This window comes from Schistocerca nitens, chromosome 3, assembly GCF_023898315.1.
Source record: "Schistocerca nitens isolate TAMUIC-IGC-003100 chromosome 3, iqSchNite1.1, whole genome shotgun sequence".
Taxonomy (NCBI): domain Eukaryota; kingdom Metazoa; phylum Arthropoda; class Insecta; order Orthoptera; family Acrididae; genus Schistocerca; species Schistocerca nitens.
The window spans coordinates 934,621,317-934,639,222 of record NC_064616.1 but is presented as its reverse complement, the minus strand read 5'-3'; the positions used below and the strand labels follow the sequence as shown (position 1 = coordinate 934,639,222).

At 37.5% G+C, this 17,906-nt stretch overlaps 1 protein-coding gene across 5 annotated transcripts in view; it reads left to right on the top strand.

Moving 5' to 3' along the window:
* The window catches only part of LOC126249005 (mucin-5AC-like), a 206,507-nt gene that overhangs the window by 71,706 nt on the left and 116,895 nt on the right, over positions 1 to 17,906 (top strand). For all 5 annotated transcript variants that reach the window (XR_007545584.1, XM_049950592.1, XM_049950593.1 and 2 more), the window contains exon 5: positions 7,673 to 8,002. Coding sequence is in view for 4 of the 5 variants with exons in the window: in XM_049950592.1 (XP_049806549.1) it covers positions 7,673 to 8,002 (330 nt within the window). In the remaining variant the exon portion in view is untranslated. The remainder of the gene's footprint in view (positions 1 to 7,672; positions 8,003 to 17,906) is intronic.

Sequence of the window (17,906 nt, the reverse complement as noted above, 5' to 3'; positions counted from 1 at the left end):
TTATTTTTTTCCTTACGTTTTTTGTTTAATTGTGCTGCCCTGAGGTGCACTAGATGTTTTTACTAAAATTATGTGGCACAGCTTTTCTTGAGTCTTCATTTGCACTAGTAAGAATTAGAGTAGGGGAATATCCTTGAATGTAGTGTATGATTATAATGGTTTTCCTGCACATTGTTTTTATTGTTTGAATAATTTTGGATATTGGTTGAGGTTTGAGAAGTCGGAGTGATTTGTTAGGCTTTCTGTATTTCTGTACCTGCAGTTCTGTGTTACATTAGTTGACTTGTGTGATGTAAACAGTCGTGTACAGGCTCTAAATGAAGTACCCCCGTTGTCTAGTTACTTAGCTACTTCTGCTTATCCAAGTTGTAATGTTCAGTCTTCATTTTAGCATGTTATTGCACGGAACAGTATTAATCTGTAAAATTGTTCTGGATTTTTTTTTTTTTTTTAAAGGGAATAGATTGTACCTGAAGAGCATTGTGTGATTTGTAATATGTAGGAACCTAAGAGAAAAATAGCTAAATTATTGTATATGGAAGGACGGCAGGGGTCTGAGTGACAGAAAAAAGACAAAAAATCATTGAAGCTTTGCTGACTGGGCTCACTATCTGTGTTGTTGACTACTGAGAGATGTTAACAGAAATGTTCCACCAGCCATTGCATCCAATTGTAAAGAATATGTCAGTGCACACAACTACGACTTATGTTCAACAACTTTGCAATTGACAGTTTGCTGTTGCTGGTATGAGGGGGGGGGGGGGGGGCGCTTGTATTATGAGCTTGCAACAAGCCACACTTGACAAGGCTTTGCATGCACATACAAAACAGTGTGCGAGCATATGGCATTCGAGTAAACTACAACTGCCTGGCTCCAGCCGCATGGCTCAATGAAACATCAACCATAGAGTGATTTTAATCTGAGTATGGTACATTTATCAAAGCTTTTTGAAATAATAAAGCACACCTTACCAAAGATGACACTGAATGGGATTTTGTTTCACCATAACAGTGTGCATGCTTGAGAAACCTCATGAGAAGTCCCAAATCCATGTGATTCTCTCCATCCCCTACCCAAAAAAATAAAGAAGAAACCATCGATGTGAATTGTCTAGAGTATCCAGTGGTGTTGTATGAGCAACTTCCCTTCAGGAAGTTGTTCTCTGTATGAATAAATGATTTGATGAGCAGAGTCGGCAGCAATCTGCGGTTGCTTGCTGGTGATGCCGTGGTATATGGTAAGGTGTCCAAGTTGAGTGACTGTAGATGGATACAAGATGACTTAGACAAGATTTCTAGTTCGTGTTATGAATGGCAGCTAGCCGTAAATGTGGAAAAATGTAAGTTAATGTGGATGAGTAGGAAGATCAAATACGTAATGTTCGGATACAGTATTACTAGCGTCCCACTTGATAGTGTCAAGTCATTTAAATATCTGGGCGTAAAGTTGCAAAGTGATACGAGGTGGATTGAGCATGTGAGAACTGTGGTAGATTATCATACAGTTCACATTTTCCTTCAAATGACTAACTTTTTTTTCCAAAGTACAAGAAGTTGTTGTTGTTGTTGTTGTTGTTGTCGTTGTCTTCAGTCTTGAGACTGGTTTGATGCAGCTATCCATGCTACTCTATCCTGTGCAAGCTTCTTCATCTCCCAGTACTTACTACAACCTACATCCTTCTGAATCTGCTTAGTGTATTCATCTCTTGGTCTTCCTCTACGATTTTTACCCTCCACACTGCCCTCCAATGCTAAATTTGTGATCCCTTGATGCCTCAGAACATGTCCTACCAACTGGTCCCTTCTTCTTGTCAAGTTCACGGTGGAAAGGCACTTCTTTCTCAAAAAGTGAGTTTAAGCATACGCCAGTAAATTAGTTATGGGAATAAGAAAGCTCATACCTAGGTGTATAAAATATATCTGTGTAGGTGGTCATTATATGTAAAAGTTAATAAAAAAAAGCCTTCTAGTGCTTCAAATCTGTTTTCTGTTTACCATTGATTTATCATTAGGTGTAGCATTGTTGGACATACTTTTCTGAACTGATTTGGGATATTTATAGCTATGGGTGTCTAGTTTTGTGATACATGTGAATTTATGAAGTTTTTTTTATTTTATTTCCATGTGTGTAACACATTTAAAGTCTTCTCTCGTCATATAGCACAATAATTTCTGTAACTGTTTGTAATTTCTGAAGTGGTTTAAATGTTTTGCAGTTTTTGACACACTATGTGGTAAGGTGCATGAAGTTGCATGCACTGCATTTTGCAAAATGTACTTTGAAAACATGTACACAGATTCATGTACAGTGATGTGTTACAGCAAAATATCACCAGCTCTTGTGTGGCTCAACACATCACATATTTGGAATAGTGGTGGCAGCGTTGTTTTTTTACTGATATGTTAATTTACATTACTTTTTGGAAAAACTTTTATATGGTCCAATTTACTGTGCAGCTTAGGAGGTTCTGTTTCATGAGACACTATCACAATTTTTATCTGTAACCTCAGCAAGATGCAGGATGAAGGTATCAGCTTCAGAAAGAAGCAGCAGATGTTATGGTCCTGTGGAAATAGATTTTGTAAAAAGTGCTGACACTTTTACCTATGATAGCATCTTTGTGTATTCAGTCTTGGTGGAAATTGGATTCCATTTCTGTACAATTTTCGGGTTTCTTAGATTGTTAGATTCTAATTCTTTTCACATCGTATGTCACTGGGACATAGTCTGCTGTAATTGCGACATTGAAGTCACAGGGACATATTTTGGCGCGATTGCAGCATGTTAGTCATTGCTAATATATTGCACTGCTTAGAACTTCCATTAATCACCAGTTTTGAGGATTAGTAGTGCCTACATATGTTGAGAGTTACAAAGGCTTTTAGTGTCAGTATTAATTGTATTTAAATGTATGTGTGTTTTGTTTGATTGTAAGTATGTATTTTTTTCATTCTCACATAAATATATTCATTGTTTGTTATCAGTAACATCACTAATTTACTAGGCTGTAAAATTGCTCAACTGTCATTGAGCCTTTGGTTTCTTGTTAGTACATGGTGTCCGCATGACTGGATGATGGTATTATACAGGTTTTTGTGAAATTATACATGGAAAAACATTGTAAATCATAGATACAGCCTCTTCTCTTTTGTTTCTCTAATATGTTTGGTTCCTGGTTTCTAGTAAGAAAGTTTGTTCGTAGCAGTTAGATTTTTTATGAGATAAAACCCTGGAAGATTTTGGAAAGAAATGAAAATTCTTGGCTATCAGAAAATGCATCTTCACATTTTTTGCAAAGCACTATTGCCCAAATTGTATACGCTTTTGTACTATTTCAAATTAGTGAATGAATGATCCAAGATATGATCTACATCTTCATCTACATAGGTACCACTAAATTTCCTTTCCTGTTCCATTTGCAAATAAAGTGAGGGGAAGAACAGCTGTCCATATGCCTCCATACAAACCCTAATTTCTTGTATGTTCGTGGTCCTTACATGCAATGTATGTTGGCGGCAGTAGAATCGTTCGGCAGTTAGCTTCAAATGTCGGTTCTCTAAATTTCCTCAACAGTGTTTCTCGAAAAGGAGGTCGCCTTCCCTCCAGGGATTGCCATTTGGGTTCTCAAAGCATCTCTGCAACATGTGTTGTTTAGACCTACAGACAACAAATCTAGCAGCCCACCTCTGAATTGCTTCGATGTCTGCCTTCAATTTGACCTGGTACAAATCCGAAACACTTGAGCAGTATGCAAGAACAGGTCGCATCAGTGTCCTGTATGTGATTTCCTTTACAGGTGAACCACTGTTCCCTAAAATTCTCCCAATAAACCGAGGTGAGCCATTCCAACAGCAGAAATTTCTACAAGACTTTCGCAAGCAAAATTAAAGGTTACTCACTGCAAAATCTGACTTTCAGGAAACGAGATGGAAAACTTGCACTCACCAACCAAGAAAACTGTGAAAAACTGGCACTGTACTTTTCCGACCTCCTCAACTACCCAAACCAATCAAACATTTCCAACACCTAGTCACAGAGCACACAAAACCTGATGCAGAACCACCAACACAAGAAGAAATCCATCGCCACATCAAAAAAACTCAAGAACGGAAAGGCATCATGAGAAGATGGAATCGTCGTAGAATTACTGAAAACTCTGGGGACACGGTCACTTCAGGAAATCGCACAGATCATCCAAGAAATCGGACAAAGTAAAAAACTGACAGATGACTAGAAATGTGCTCTCATCTACCCACTTCACAAAAAAGGAAACAAATCTAACATAAATAACTACAAAGGAATCTTCCTCCTCCCCGTCCCTTACAAAATACTTTCTGCCTGCCCCCTACAACGTGCACAAGAACAGCTCGAGCCCCTAATTGGTGAATACCAGACAGGGTATAGACAACACAGATCATGCACTGAACAAATTTTCAACCTACAATCCACATTAAAACTTAGAAAGCCTAAGACTCCATTGATTGAAAATCTGTCTTTAATATACTTGAAGAAAGCAATCTTGACCCAAAAACACGATGACTCATCCAACAAACCCTAACCAACAAAACTTCCACTACTCTTCAACATCGCTCATAAAAGAATGGGAATAGGTAGAGAAAAAGCAAAATAGCTGGAGACCCATCATGCAAGGAAAAAACAGGATAACATCAATAATGTCTCATGTTTAGTCTTCGCTGGCGATCTCGTGATCCTCTTGGAGGATGAACAAACAGCAATTCATCAGATCGAAGTACTCAAAGAATGTGCTGGTAAAGTCGGGCTCCAGATCCCTTTGATAGAAACTGAACTTATGGCCACAAAACATATCAAAACAGAAAATTTCATCACAGAATATGGCACAATAAATGTAGTCAATCACTTCAAATACTTCTGTGAAATCATCGAACCCTCAGGAAAAGAAAGATTAGCCCAAAAAGCACGTGAATTCAAAATGTGAAAAGCATACGAGAAAATTGAAACATATAAAACAGAAGGTGCATGAATATCAAAACAAAAATTAGACACTATGCGACTGTCATCAAACCCGAAACACTGTATGCAAGCGAGACCTTAGACCTCAATTATGAAGGGCATCTAGACAACATCAAAAAAGTTGACAGGAAAATCATTTGCAAAATCCTGGGACCAAAGGTCACAGATGAAGGATATAGGCTACATTCAAACACGACAACAGAAAAATATTCCAACATTGAAACAGACTTCCACAAACGATGACTGAAGTTCTATGGACACAAAATGAGACTGGATGACAACAGATTAACAAAGAAAATTCTAATGTACTCACAGAAGCTAAAAACAACACCAGTCTGGATCAAACAAGTTCAAACTGATCTCAAAAATGCCAGCATCACATCCGCAGACATCGCAGATCAAAAAATCTTCAGACAGGAGAGCCACTGCTGGGAAGTTGCACCAGAAGAAAAACCCAAAAGATCTATAGGAAAATGCATGGAAGAAAGTCAAGCTAAACATAGCGAGCGGATGAAACAATTCTGGAAGGACAAGAAAAATAGCAACCACAGATTGTAGTTAGCTTTGTGTGGTCCTCTATGGGTCTAAACAATTTAAATTGATGATGATGATGATGATGATGATGTGATAGGCTTAAATAGTAACTAAATAAGCTAATTTTGCAGTCTGTGGGTCAAATTGTTAAAGCAATGGTTTTTCATTAGTGTATAGTGTTAAAGATGAATTTTGCGTAGGCTACTAATCTTCTAGAAATAAAGACTCCTGTGCAATATTTTAGGTGGCTGCTGGTCTAATCTAGAGTACAATAAATATGCTGTGGATACAGTGACCGTCCTCTTTAGTCAGTCTTCAAACTTGATACATGTATTCTTTCTTTATGCTTGTTGCTGTGCACCCGAACTAACGTTTTTCTTGAGAAGGTGTTTGTCTAATTTTATTGGATCAAGAAGAGGCAATGGCCATGTGAGGAAATAATCAAAGAATGCTAAACACATCGGCTCAAGATACACTCTCCAACAGTCTCTGGAAATCAAAGTAAACGCATGGTTGTTAATGATTGGACAGTGTGTCAAACATTGACATTTGAGACCCACCCACTACATCTTGTATTGTAGAATATTGTAACAATAGATTAAAGTAGTTGATATTGTGCAACTCTTGTTAAAGTGGCAATGTGTGAGAAACTAAACCAATAACTTTGAGTTAAAAATCATTAAATTCATAGCACCAGCCTATATCTGGCATTTTGTAAATGAATTTGGGTGCTGGACACACAAATCGATCACTTTTACAAAGCTATCAAAATATGAGTCATTTTTGTACAGGACACCATAAAACCATTTGTTACTGCCCTCTTTTGGTGTTCGGGACTCATTTTCTGTGACATATCAATAATAATAATAATAATAATAATAATACAGGATCAAACAATAAACACCAGATATTACAGCAAGCATATTATTAAAGATCCCAATACCACAACAGATAAATGCAGACTTTGCAAACAACAAATAGAAACAATAGATCACGTCACAAGCAGATGTAAAATACTAGCAAATACAGAATACCCCAGAAGACATGACAATGTAGCAAAAATAATACATCAACAGCTTGCCTTACAACATAAACTTATAAAACAGCATGTTCCCATATACAAGTATGCACCAAAAAATGTACTGGAGAATGATGAATACAAATTATACTGGAACAGAACCATTATAACAGATAAAACACCACCACATAACAAACCTGAGATCATACTCACCAATAAAAAGAAGAAATTAACACAACTAATCGAAATATCCATACCCAATACAACAAATATACAAAAGAAAACAGGAGAAAAAATTGAAAAATACATCCAACTGGCTGAGGAAGTCAAGGACATGTGGCATCAGGATAAAGTTGACATTATACCAATTATACTATCAACTACAGGAGTCATACCACACAATATCCATTAGTACATCAATGCAATACAGCTACATCCAAACTTTATATATACAACTACAGAAATCTGTAATTATTGATACATGTTCAATTACCCGAAAGTTCCTAAATGCAGTATAACATATACCATACAGTTAAAAGGTAGTCACGCTTGATCAAGGTCCGCGTCACTTTCCATTTTTGACCAGACATAACGTCTGAGAAAAGAAAGAAATAACAATAATGATGGATGATGATGATGATGATGATGATGATGATGATGATGATGATGATGATTTCACCCTCCTTATCTTCAAACACCCCTACTTAACAGTTTGTGATTAAGATGCAACGTTAGTTGTAAATTATTACACATATATTTTAATTTTCCATTTGCTATCAAAATTTTGGCTGAAGTGTGTTGCTTAGGTGCTGGTGTTTGATGTGTAATCAGTCATATGCTTATATACACTCAGTAATCAGCTTCAGGATAAATAGATGTAACTTTTGAGTCTGCCAGTTTATCAATTAATTACCTGCCTCTAGGCTTTCTGCTAAATTTGATTTTGGAATTCTATAGTAATTTTTGAAGATAGCCAGTTTTCAGGTTAATAATTTTAACTATAGAAGCAGTAATTTTAGTACCGCTTGTCTCCTTGCTGTGTGCTCCACCACTTAACGATGATATTGCATTATAGCTTTCAGATTTGCTTTTTATAAAAAGTAAACCTTCCATTATTTATTTTGCAGAATGCAGTACCCAGTTCGGCTGGCAACCAGTTAAACACGTCTCTTCCCATAAGAAGCGAAGGAAACGTCGTACTAGGTGAAATGCGACTGAATCATGTGGTTGCTCCTTCAGTACAGGCCATCCAAAATGTAATTACCCCAACACCAGAAACTGCGGAGAGCATTTTACGGACCCAGTCTACAACTACCTCAAAGTACCCACTTATTGCAACTCTTGCAAGGTTCACCCCAACAGTTACTGTGAAAGCGCAAGAAGACAATGTTGTTGCATATTCTCGAAAAGCTGAGGATGGCTCGTGGGTGACCACAGTTGCACCAAAGCCTGTTGCAGTAAGTACTTTCTTCCTTCTCCAGTCTATGGAAAGTTATGCTGAAGATAATAGCTGGTATGGACAAACTCTGTGATTGCTTTCACTAAACCAGTACATTATTGTGCACATATATGAGTTGTTAAATTTAGACAGTTGCTTGAACTGAAGCAGGTACATGAAGCATCAAGTTAAAGTTTTGGGAAAAATTAGTATCTGTAACATTGTTTGGAACAGATTAAAATTAATAACAGATTACACATGCAGTGATGCAGAATTGGTGCAGTGATCTGACGGAAAGGTTGGGACTTCTGAAAATTCACAATCCTTTAATCCAGTAGGGAGTAGAGTGATCGAAAAAAAGTGTGATTTTATCTTGTAGAGTGGAAATCAATAACGGGCTAAGTGCTAAAAAGACAGATTCTGAGTTGTTTAGTTTATTATTATTATTATTATTATTATTATTATTATTATTGCTTTGACAAAAACATTTGAATGCAAAAAACCTCAAAAATATTTTTTATTTATTGACTGTAATAAGCCACACAATTGTTGCAAAATTTTTCTAAGATCCCTTCCGTTAGATCAATGAAAATCAATATTTTAATCTGAAAAAATGCAGAATGTGCTATATGCCATATAGGTATCAACAAAAATGAGGTAGGTGCCAATGAAAGAAATCACAAGCATTCATCCCTTTTGTTAATAATAAGCACTTTACAGATGCACTGTCCTGTGAATAAATTGTTTTTAATCCTTCTTTTAATTCTGTAGAGCGCAAAGGAATGTTTATTGATTAATTGTTCAGAAAATGTTCTTTTCCCTACTTTCAAATACGGCAGCATCTGCTGTGTAGGTAGTTGCCTTTTCAGCTGACAAGTTGTGTTAACATTGTTGTGACACTAAAGTGAACTTCTTTATTATGTCAGTGGTAATCCCATTCTTGAAAATCTTGTTGGTGCTCCAGTACTGACGACATCAGGTGCAGTTTTTTTCATGTGAATCCAACTACATTTGGAAATATTTATTTTCTTAATTTTAATGTGTGTATCGGCTACTTTTTTAAATGTAAAAGTCCTCGGGCTGGAGCAAAGTAACCACAAATAGATTTTTAGGTGTCACATTTTCCAAAGGCCTGTAGGTACTTGGCATTCGTCCAGCCTCTTACGTTTTTCAATCTGGGTAAAATCTTTGTCACATGCTGCAAACAATTCAAAAGCTTTGTGGCACTCACAAGGGAATGGTCCAGTAAGACATGTCAAAAGTTACCCTGAAATTTTCTACACAGGTAGAAGATGACAAAAGAAATGCACTGCCAAAATTTTAGCTGCTAAGAGGCACTGCAAATATTTTATAAAAAATGTTGAAGTTGCACATTTTTGCCGCGCAAAGAACAGCTTATAACAGCGGTTTGTACAGCCCTGCCCACCTAGTGCGCAACTTGGCGAATCACTCGCATAGCACTGTGTGGTGGAATTATCTGGAGTTTACAACACCAATTTTAAGAAGCCTGGTTTACAATGGAGCGAATGAGAGCAAACACGTGTGAATGAGCATTTGCAGAAAAATCACTACCATTCATTTGTATATGTGTAGAATAGTTTATACTAGAGGGAATGGAAGAGAACACAAGGTAGCGAACATTACCTATGAATGCTGTGTTACTAGTTTTAGTTTTTGGAGCTAATATTCAGCATACAGGATGCAACTCGATCTTCTTAGAGCCACAATGTAAAACTTTCCTATTCAGTGAGGATTATTTTGCATGGCGAGCCCACTTTTCTTAATGGAATATGCAAAATGGCGCACCATGGAAGAAAGAATTTAAGTGTGTCAATTTGTATGTAAACGTGATGTGTGTGGAGATTGTGCACATTACACAGAATTGCATCTCCATCTCTCCTTAGGACTGGTCCAAAATTTTCCTTGTATGTCGGCTGCTATTTTTCCCTGGCTTCTCGTTACCATGGAGGAGAAATTTACAAACAGAACACTAATTACTGACGTTGAACATCATCTCAAGAGGTGACACAACTAGTGTTTCCACTATGCGTGTAAGGTATAATGGTCATATTGAAAAATGGTCTTGTGGCAAAATGCGTGCTTCATGATCCAGAGTGTGCGGGATCAAATCCCGTTCAGACAACAACTTTTTCTCTGAGTTTTAACCTAGCATTCACTTCTCACAGATGTTGGAGTGGCGACGAAAGACATGCGGTTCGGATTCCACATTAAACTGTAGGTCTTCATTTTCTGCTTAGGTAACTGGGAAAGGTGAGGGAGGAGTAAGTAGCTGCAGTGGCATCCAGTTGAAAGTCCTGCAAGAGGCCTACTGGGTACACCAGACAGAATTCTCTTTCACTCGTTCCTGTTAACTTGTTTGCTCCAGTGAAAACCTGGCTTAAACTATATAAGCATTTTTTTTTTTTAATAACTTGATGTCATCAGTTCAATTTTTGCACATTTAATTCTGATAAAAGTGACTAGCAGAGAAAATAAAATCATGGTAGTGTTTGATGTCATAGACGAATTCCCTCACTGAGGACTTGTAATTTGCTGAAATGAAAGGTCTTGAAGTACTACATTTTATAACAATCCCTATAGGCCATTCCTTATAATAATGTTTGAATGTTGTACATTTGACTATCAGTGAAACAGTTCATTGTTTACTCCCTGTAGTCCTCACAAAAATGCGAAGTGTCTATTGAATGACGAAACAAACATTTTTCTTGCACCTGGCACACAGGAGAAAGGAAAAATTGATGCAGTCAGGCACTTCGCAGTAACCACTAGTTTTGTTTAGATAGAATTGGGATGGAGTCAGAAATGGTCCCGGCCCTTGTTCTGCATATTGCGCTGCATACCAGACCTACTACATCAAATTCGTAAAGCGTGGCAAAGAAAACTGGTAATGCACAAATGACTGGAGCTTAAGAATACTGTTCTGCTGATAAACCTGAAATGAGAGAGAGGTATTGGAAATTATGTTGTCTGATAATTTCCTGAAAAATTTTTTCCACTGTCGAAAAAATTCTTTATCAAGAGGTTGAATCGCACTAGTAGTTCCAGGTGAACTCCACATTACATCTACAGATTTTTTTGTGGTCCTCCACAAAAACAGTGGTATAATTACATCTAGACCATGAATCCAACAAAAGCAATGAATTAGTTCCTGCAGCTGGTAGGAATGCATTCCAAATGAAATGTTGAAAATTATTCTTTCCCATTTTTCCAGATTTTGATATGTTGTTTACAAGATTTTTGCAACTAAACAGTCCATTTTTTATTTTTGATCCTAATTTGACTTGTTCTTGAAGACAGATATACAGCTGCTAAAACAGGAAACAACTCATACTTATCACTGGTATTATCGTATATGAATATGTCATAGCATTCATTGATGGGGCAACCGACTCTGTCTTTTTTTCAGCCTGAAATGATAAAGTACAGTGTGAAACGCAGTTGTTTCACGAAACCTGACTGATCAGCGTTATAAAAAGCAGTTTCAGGGATAACAACAAGTTTCGTCTTTACGTCAGCTATGAATTTCTCTCTAGCATTGTCTATCACTGGCAGCTGCTCTACACATTTGTGTGACCTAAACTTGGTAATTTTGCGACTTCGTACTCTGTATGATTTCTTGAACTTGCATAGCCACGTCAGTGAAGCCTGGAAATTAGCTATGTTCATGTCAGGTGTAATTTGGAGGTTCCAGTCTCGTAGATCTCCATCTGTAAGGGTGCACAGCCTCTTGTGAGCAGTTCTAAATCCTTCAAACAGTTTTTCATTCACATGGTTTCGGGTTTCTGTTTGGCGCATATTTCTTACCTCGTGTAATTCATTCTTCCATTTTTACAGTTCACGCTCTGGTTTTACGAAACGAAAACACCTTTGCACACTGCGTAACTTCAAGCAGTTTTTTCCCTCCTGCATTTAACCAATATTTCAATGCCCTTTCTTTGTCGCTGAAAGCTGTTGCAGCAATTTTTTTAAAAAGAGAACCAGGAAGGTATTCTTCTTCAGAACTGTCCCTGGAAGTACGGCTTTGAACAAGTTTGAGCTGTCAGTTTATTTAAATTAGTTCGTTTTTTGTCTTGCGGGTGTTGAAATATTAAAAATGTCAAAATCATGTACAAGCATAACACAGTATCAAAAGTATTGGGAGTGTCTATTTCCATGGGGTGCTCCTGATGCCAAAAATTGTACAATTGATATTTGTACTGGGTGCAAGAAAGTGATCAAAGTTTCCAACTTGGGGAAAAGTGCTTTGGAAAGTCATGCCACCTGGGAAGCCCACTGAGAGTGAACTCACCACTCAGGGCCCATAGGGTCCATGCATTGGCCTAACTACATCCCTTGGTGCCAGGATGCAATTGGTCTTGCTTTCTGTCGTGTGGCCAGTGTAGGAAAAGGTTTGTGGGATGAGCGACGTCTACTGGCAGTTTGCTCACTGTCTCATAGTTGTGTGCATCATGGGAGCCCTTCAGTATCATGTGCTAAAAAGCTGGCTGCCTGCATGACATTGCTGTAATGTGGGTTGCTGGCAGGGTATGAGTAGGCCCCCAATACAGTAATTATTATTAAATATAAAATCTGTGAAAATACACAGTTTAAAAATGGTATTATTTTATCATAATTAACATGTAATCATCTTGTTTAGCCATTCTCCTGTAGATGGACAATAGCCTTCAGCGGTTTAGCCATAACACCCCCACCCCCCCCCCCCCCACCCCCTCCCTCCACCACACCAGTGATTCTTTATAGAATTGAACTCCTACGTACAAAACAGCTATAAGACATGCTTTTTTTTATTCAAAAAATTCAGGAGCGTCTTACACACGAAATAAATATAAAAATGCCCAGTGTTCAATTTAAAATTGCTGCTAGTCTTAAAAGTTACCATATATTCGATGCCTCGTGAAACATATATATATCTGGCAACATTGAAAAAATTGCAGCAGTGCACTGAGGTGATGAACATGAGTTGCAGGGATTCACAAGCTTGCTAACACTATCTACCTCCTACCCTGCCATAACAAACCCAGAACACTGTGTCACTGCAGTCTATGGTGTCAGTGAACTTGAACTGAAAGCCATTTGTAGTACTAGTAATAGTACAATATTTTAGATAGTAGCTGGTTTTGTAATGGAAAAAAATAAAAGGTATTCATTTGATGCGGGATATAGATTGAAAGTAATAGCATATGCAGAAGAATGTGGTAACAGAGCCACTAGGTGGCATTTTGACCCTCCACCAACAGAAAAAAACCATTTGCGATTGGCAGGCTTGTAAAGAAGAACTGAAAAAAGTGAGGAAGATTGAACGTGTGAATAGGGGATTGAATGCAAAATGGCCAAAACGATGACGTGTTGAAATGGATTCAAGAACACTGTCAAGATGGCACTGGAATTAATACAATAATGATTCAAATACACGCTTGTATGCTAGTGCTACAGTGGAACTTAAGACTTTAACGGTGGAGTTGGTTGGTGCTATAGGTTTATGAAGGTTCACGGACTTAGCATGCAAACCAAAACCAAAATATCTCAGGAAATTCCACAAGAGTATGTAGAGAGAATATTATCCTTCTATCGCTTTATTATTTAACTTTGAAAGAAACTAAGCCAAATAGCGAATGTGGACGAAACTCCTCCGACATTTGATACGCCGAGTAAGAACTTTTGCCATGAGAGATGCTAAAACTGAGACTATAAAAAGAAGTGGACGTGAAGGAAAAAAAAAGAAGAAAAAAGAAAAGTGCTACACTGTTGTCCTTTCATTTGGTGCTGATGGTACTAAACTTGCATTTTCAAGTGCGAGACAATGCCAAAATCTTCAGAAATACCACCAGGTGGTGGTTTTCACATACATGACAAGGGTTGGGAGGACGAGGCTGGAATAAAATTATGGATTAACAGAGTGTGGAAGAGAAGGAAAGGTGCTTTATTAAAGAAGAGTTCTCTTCTTGTGCTATATCGGTTTAGTAGTCATTCGAAAAGTTTTGCGGAAGAGAATTTACTACTACTACTCGTTGATGCTACAGCCCTTGTAGGGTCTTGGCCTTCCGGACAACCTCCGCCCACTCTTCTCTGCTGGCTACCTTGGCTCTCCACCTTCTCACTCCCATCCTTCTCAAGTCCTCTTCCACGTTGTCTAGCCATCTGGTCCTTGGTCTGCCCCTTATATGATGTCCACCGGGTTTTCCTTTGAACATTTTCTTGACTTTGCTGTTCCCCTCCATTCTTTCTACATGTCCCAACCAACATAGTCTATTACTCTTTATTTCTATAGACTTAATGAAGCCGAAGAGTGGGCAGGAGAGGATATTGAAGAAAGATGGGAAATGGTTAAAGGAATAATACACGAGATGGCTTATATGTACTGGGCAGAAAGAAGCAATCAAGAACCCAGAGCTGGTTTGAAGAAGACTGTAGGAGGAAGATGGAAGAAAGAAATGAGGTAGGAAAAAGAATGCTGCAGAGGAGAACTGGAGGTACTGTAGAAGAGTACTAGGAGAAGAGAAGGGGAGAAGTTAAGAAGTGTAGGAGGAAAAAAGAGAGAATTTGAAAAATAGTGGAGTGATGAGTTAGAAGAGAGAAATACTGCTCAAGAAACAAGGAAATTCTGTATGAGGGTTACAGATATAAGGAAAGGCTTCCAACCCAGAGCAGTTTTCTGTAAAGATAAGGAGAGAAATCTTATTGGAGGAAACGAGCAGATTTTAGACAGATGGGTGGAGTATTTTAGTGAACTACTGAATACAGAATCAGAAAATGAAGGTGGAGTTGATGCCGGTACGGCAGAATAGGTGGAGCAGGAAGTTAACAGAGATGAAGAGCACCGGGGATCAGTAGCAGAACCCACACTGTAAGAAGTTAAAGTTAGTATCGAGACTCTAAAAAACAATAAAGCTCCAGGAGAAGACAATATTACAGCAGAAATGATAAAATATGGTGGAGAAAAACTAGTAAGGGTTTTGCATGAGATTATAGTGGAAATATGGCAGAAAGAAAATATGCCGAAATAGTGGAGTACAGCAATACTTTGCCCTATACAAAAGAAACATGACAAAGCTGACTGTGGGAATTATAGAGGAATTGCACTACTCCTTATAGTATATAAAGTATTAGGAAAAATCATGGCTGGGTGGTTAAGAACATACGTAGGAGAGTATCTAGGAGACTGTCAGTGTGGTTTCATAGCTAATATATCAACTACAGACAAGATTTTCACGATCGGATACATCCTTGAAAAATGTTATGAGTACAACATCGATGTCTACCAGCTGTTCATTGACTTCAAACAAGCTTACGACAGTATCAAAAGGGATCAACTTTAGAATGCAATGCAAGAGGCAGGAGTCCCTAACAGAGTGATAAGTTTGGTTCAAATGACTTCGAGAAGAATAGTATGCAAAGTAAAGATCGAGGGTACTTTATCAAAGGCATTTGAAGTTAACCAAGGACTGCAGCAGGGTGATGTGCTCTCCACTATTGTGTTTAATGTCGCCTTTGAGAGAGTAATGTGAAAGACACAAAGCAACAACCCTGGGGAACACTGTTTAATAGAGTGACTCAGGAGCTTGCATATGCAGATGATATTGATTTGTTATCCAGGAGGAAAGAGGACCTGGAAGAAAAGCTTGAAAAAGTAGAAAGATATGGTGCGGAGATGGGGCTGACCACTAATCGGCCAAAGACCAAGTATATGTTAACATCTAGGAAAAGATATAGTGAAGGAGAAAGAAGCATGACTTTGAACGGAAAAGAATATGAATGCTGTGAGAGCTTTAAATATCTTGGGTCAAAGTGTTAAAAGAAAGGAGCCTTAGTAGGAATCTGAAGCTGATTGTATATCGTACAGTAGTTAGACCTGTGTTGATGTATGGTTCGGAGACCTGGACTGTGACACAAAATGATGAGTTGTTGCTGAGATGGGAAAGGAAGGTACTTAGGAAAATCTACGGGCCAGTGAATGATAGGGGTTTTTGGAGAATCAGAAATAATAAGGAGATCAGAGTTGTACAACAATCCAGATATTGTGGCAGAAATGAAGAAAGAAAAATTGAGACAGAGAAATATAGAGCTTGCTTTTATTCTGGGAGGGCTTACTTAACAATTGCAACATCATGATGTCTTGATAAATAAACCATTTATAGTGTGTATGAGAGAAAAATGGAGCAAATGGATGATGGATGAAACCCAACATGAATTCACGCCGAAGGGAGCTTTTTATGACCTACAATCAAATGTGTCAGTGGATAAACAGATGTGGTCTAGAGTGAGAGAGACATTTTTGTTAAACGTTTCAAGAAGTGCGGCATAAGTAACTCTCTCGATGGCAGTGAAGACCATCTTATGTATGAAGAGGATAACGCTGATGAAGAAGAAAGTTCAGATGATGATTTTCAGGGATTTTAAAGGTCAGTTCGGTATTTATAAACCAAGTGTATTTTTAGTCTGGCTTTGCAGTCTAATAATAAAAATGGTAAAAATGTTATTTTTTAAAAAGATTGTTTAAAAATTAATAGTCCATAGCATCTTATAGTCAGTAAAATACAGTAAACATTGTGAATGATACTGAAGTTTTACTGTATAAACAGTGAACATTTAGCAAGCAATAAATGGGTTTTCTTTCATTAGTTTGTGGTGCTATAAATGAGGAAAAAAAATTAGAAAAGGTTTGAAATAATATTTTATTGGAAGCTGCTAAGTGCTCTCATTCTCAAATATTGGATGAATATAGTCTGGGATGAATATAGTCTTGGTAGTTTGCACACCATGAATTATGCTGCCTCAACATGTGCACATTTTCTATCTTCAAGACTTATTGTGTTACACCTTTAATGTAAAATTCTACGTCATAATGAGTAGATTACAACACCATTTTAAATTTTTAAATTCGGTCAATAATTTTGTGAAGTACTGAAAATAAACATTTTGCTGCCCATGGAAGCTGTTTGGCAATGTGCAACTGGAACTGGCTTTGACCGTTGGGTGTTTAGTAATATAGATAATTGTGGCTTTCAGGAAGTGTGAGGTTAGCTGTAAGAGTCAAAAACAAGTTTGTATATCATGCAAGTAGTAGGTACCTAAAACCTCAGTTTCTTTTTCAAAATATGCAATGGCAAATGTTAGATCCAAACTTGGATGAAAGTAGGGATGGGAAGAAACTATCCTTTTGCACAAAGGTTTTTAAGGAGGGGAGTGGAAATTTCATCCCAATTTTGAGGAAATTGTATTATAAACAATTTTCAGTGTGAGGTAAAATTTATTGAATTGTAACAAATCAATATATTCAAAGTCACAGAACAATCCGATGAAACATTCTGCAGTGCAGTCGTATTTACTGCCAGATGACATTACATGAGCTGAAATTTTGTGATGTTTTCATGCCATCAGGAGTCATTTATCAATTCAGAGCTCAGTGGAGTGTGTAGCGTTATTCTCTTTGTTGTGTGTAGGTAATCAGATTGCAAAGAAAATGCAGTTGCCAAAAATCAAACATTTTGTACAGCATTGTATAAGGATTGACACTGTATGTGTGACATAGAATTCCTGATCTCGTTGACAGTTGTGAAATGATCGTACTTGGATTGGATAAAATCATGAATACTGTTTCAAGATAGAGCCAGTTGGATTTATGTGTATGATTTTGGGTCTGTTATAAATGATTAATGACAACATGTTATCTTGAATCCATTTTTCAGAAATGTATAAGGGCAAATGATTTGCTAGAATGTCTAAAAGGATCATTGAGTCTGGGGAGGAGGGGGAAGTATGTAGTTATCAATGGATGGGCCAAAATGAATTGAAAACTTTTGACCTTAACAAGGAACTAAAAGAATCCTTTGATGGTCTAAAACTGCTTCAAATTAGTACCTACAGTGTGCACGTATTGTATGACACTTTCAAAACAAGCACAC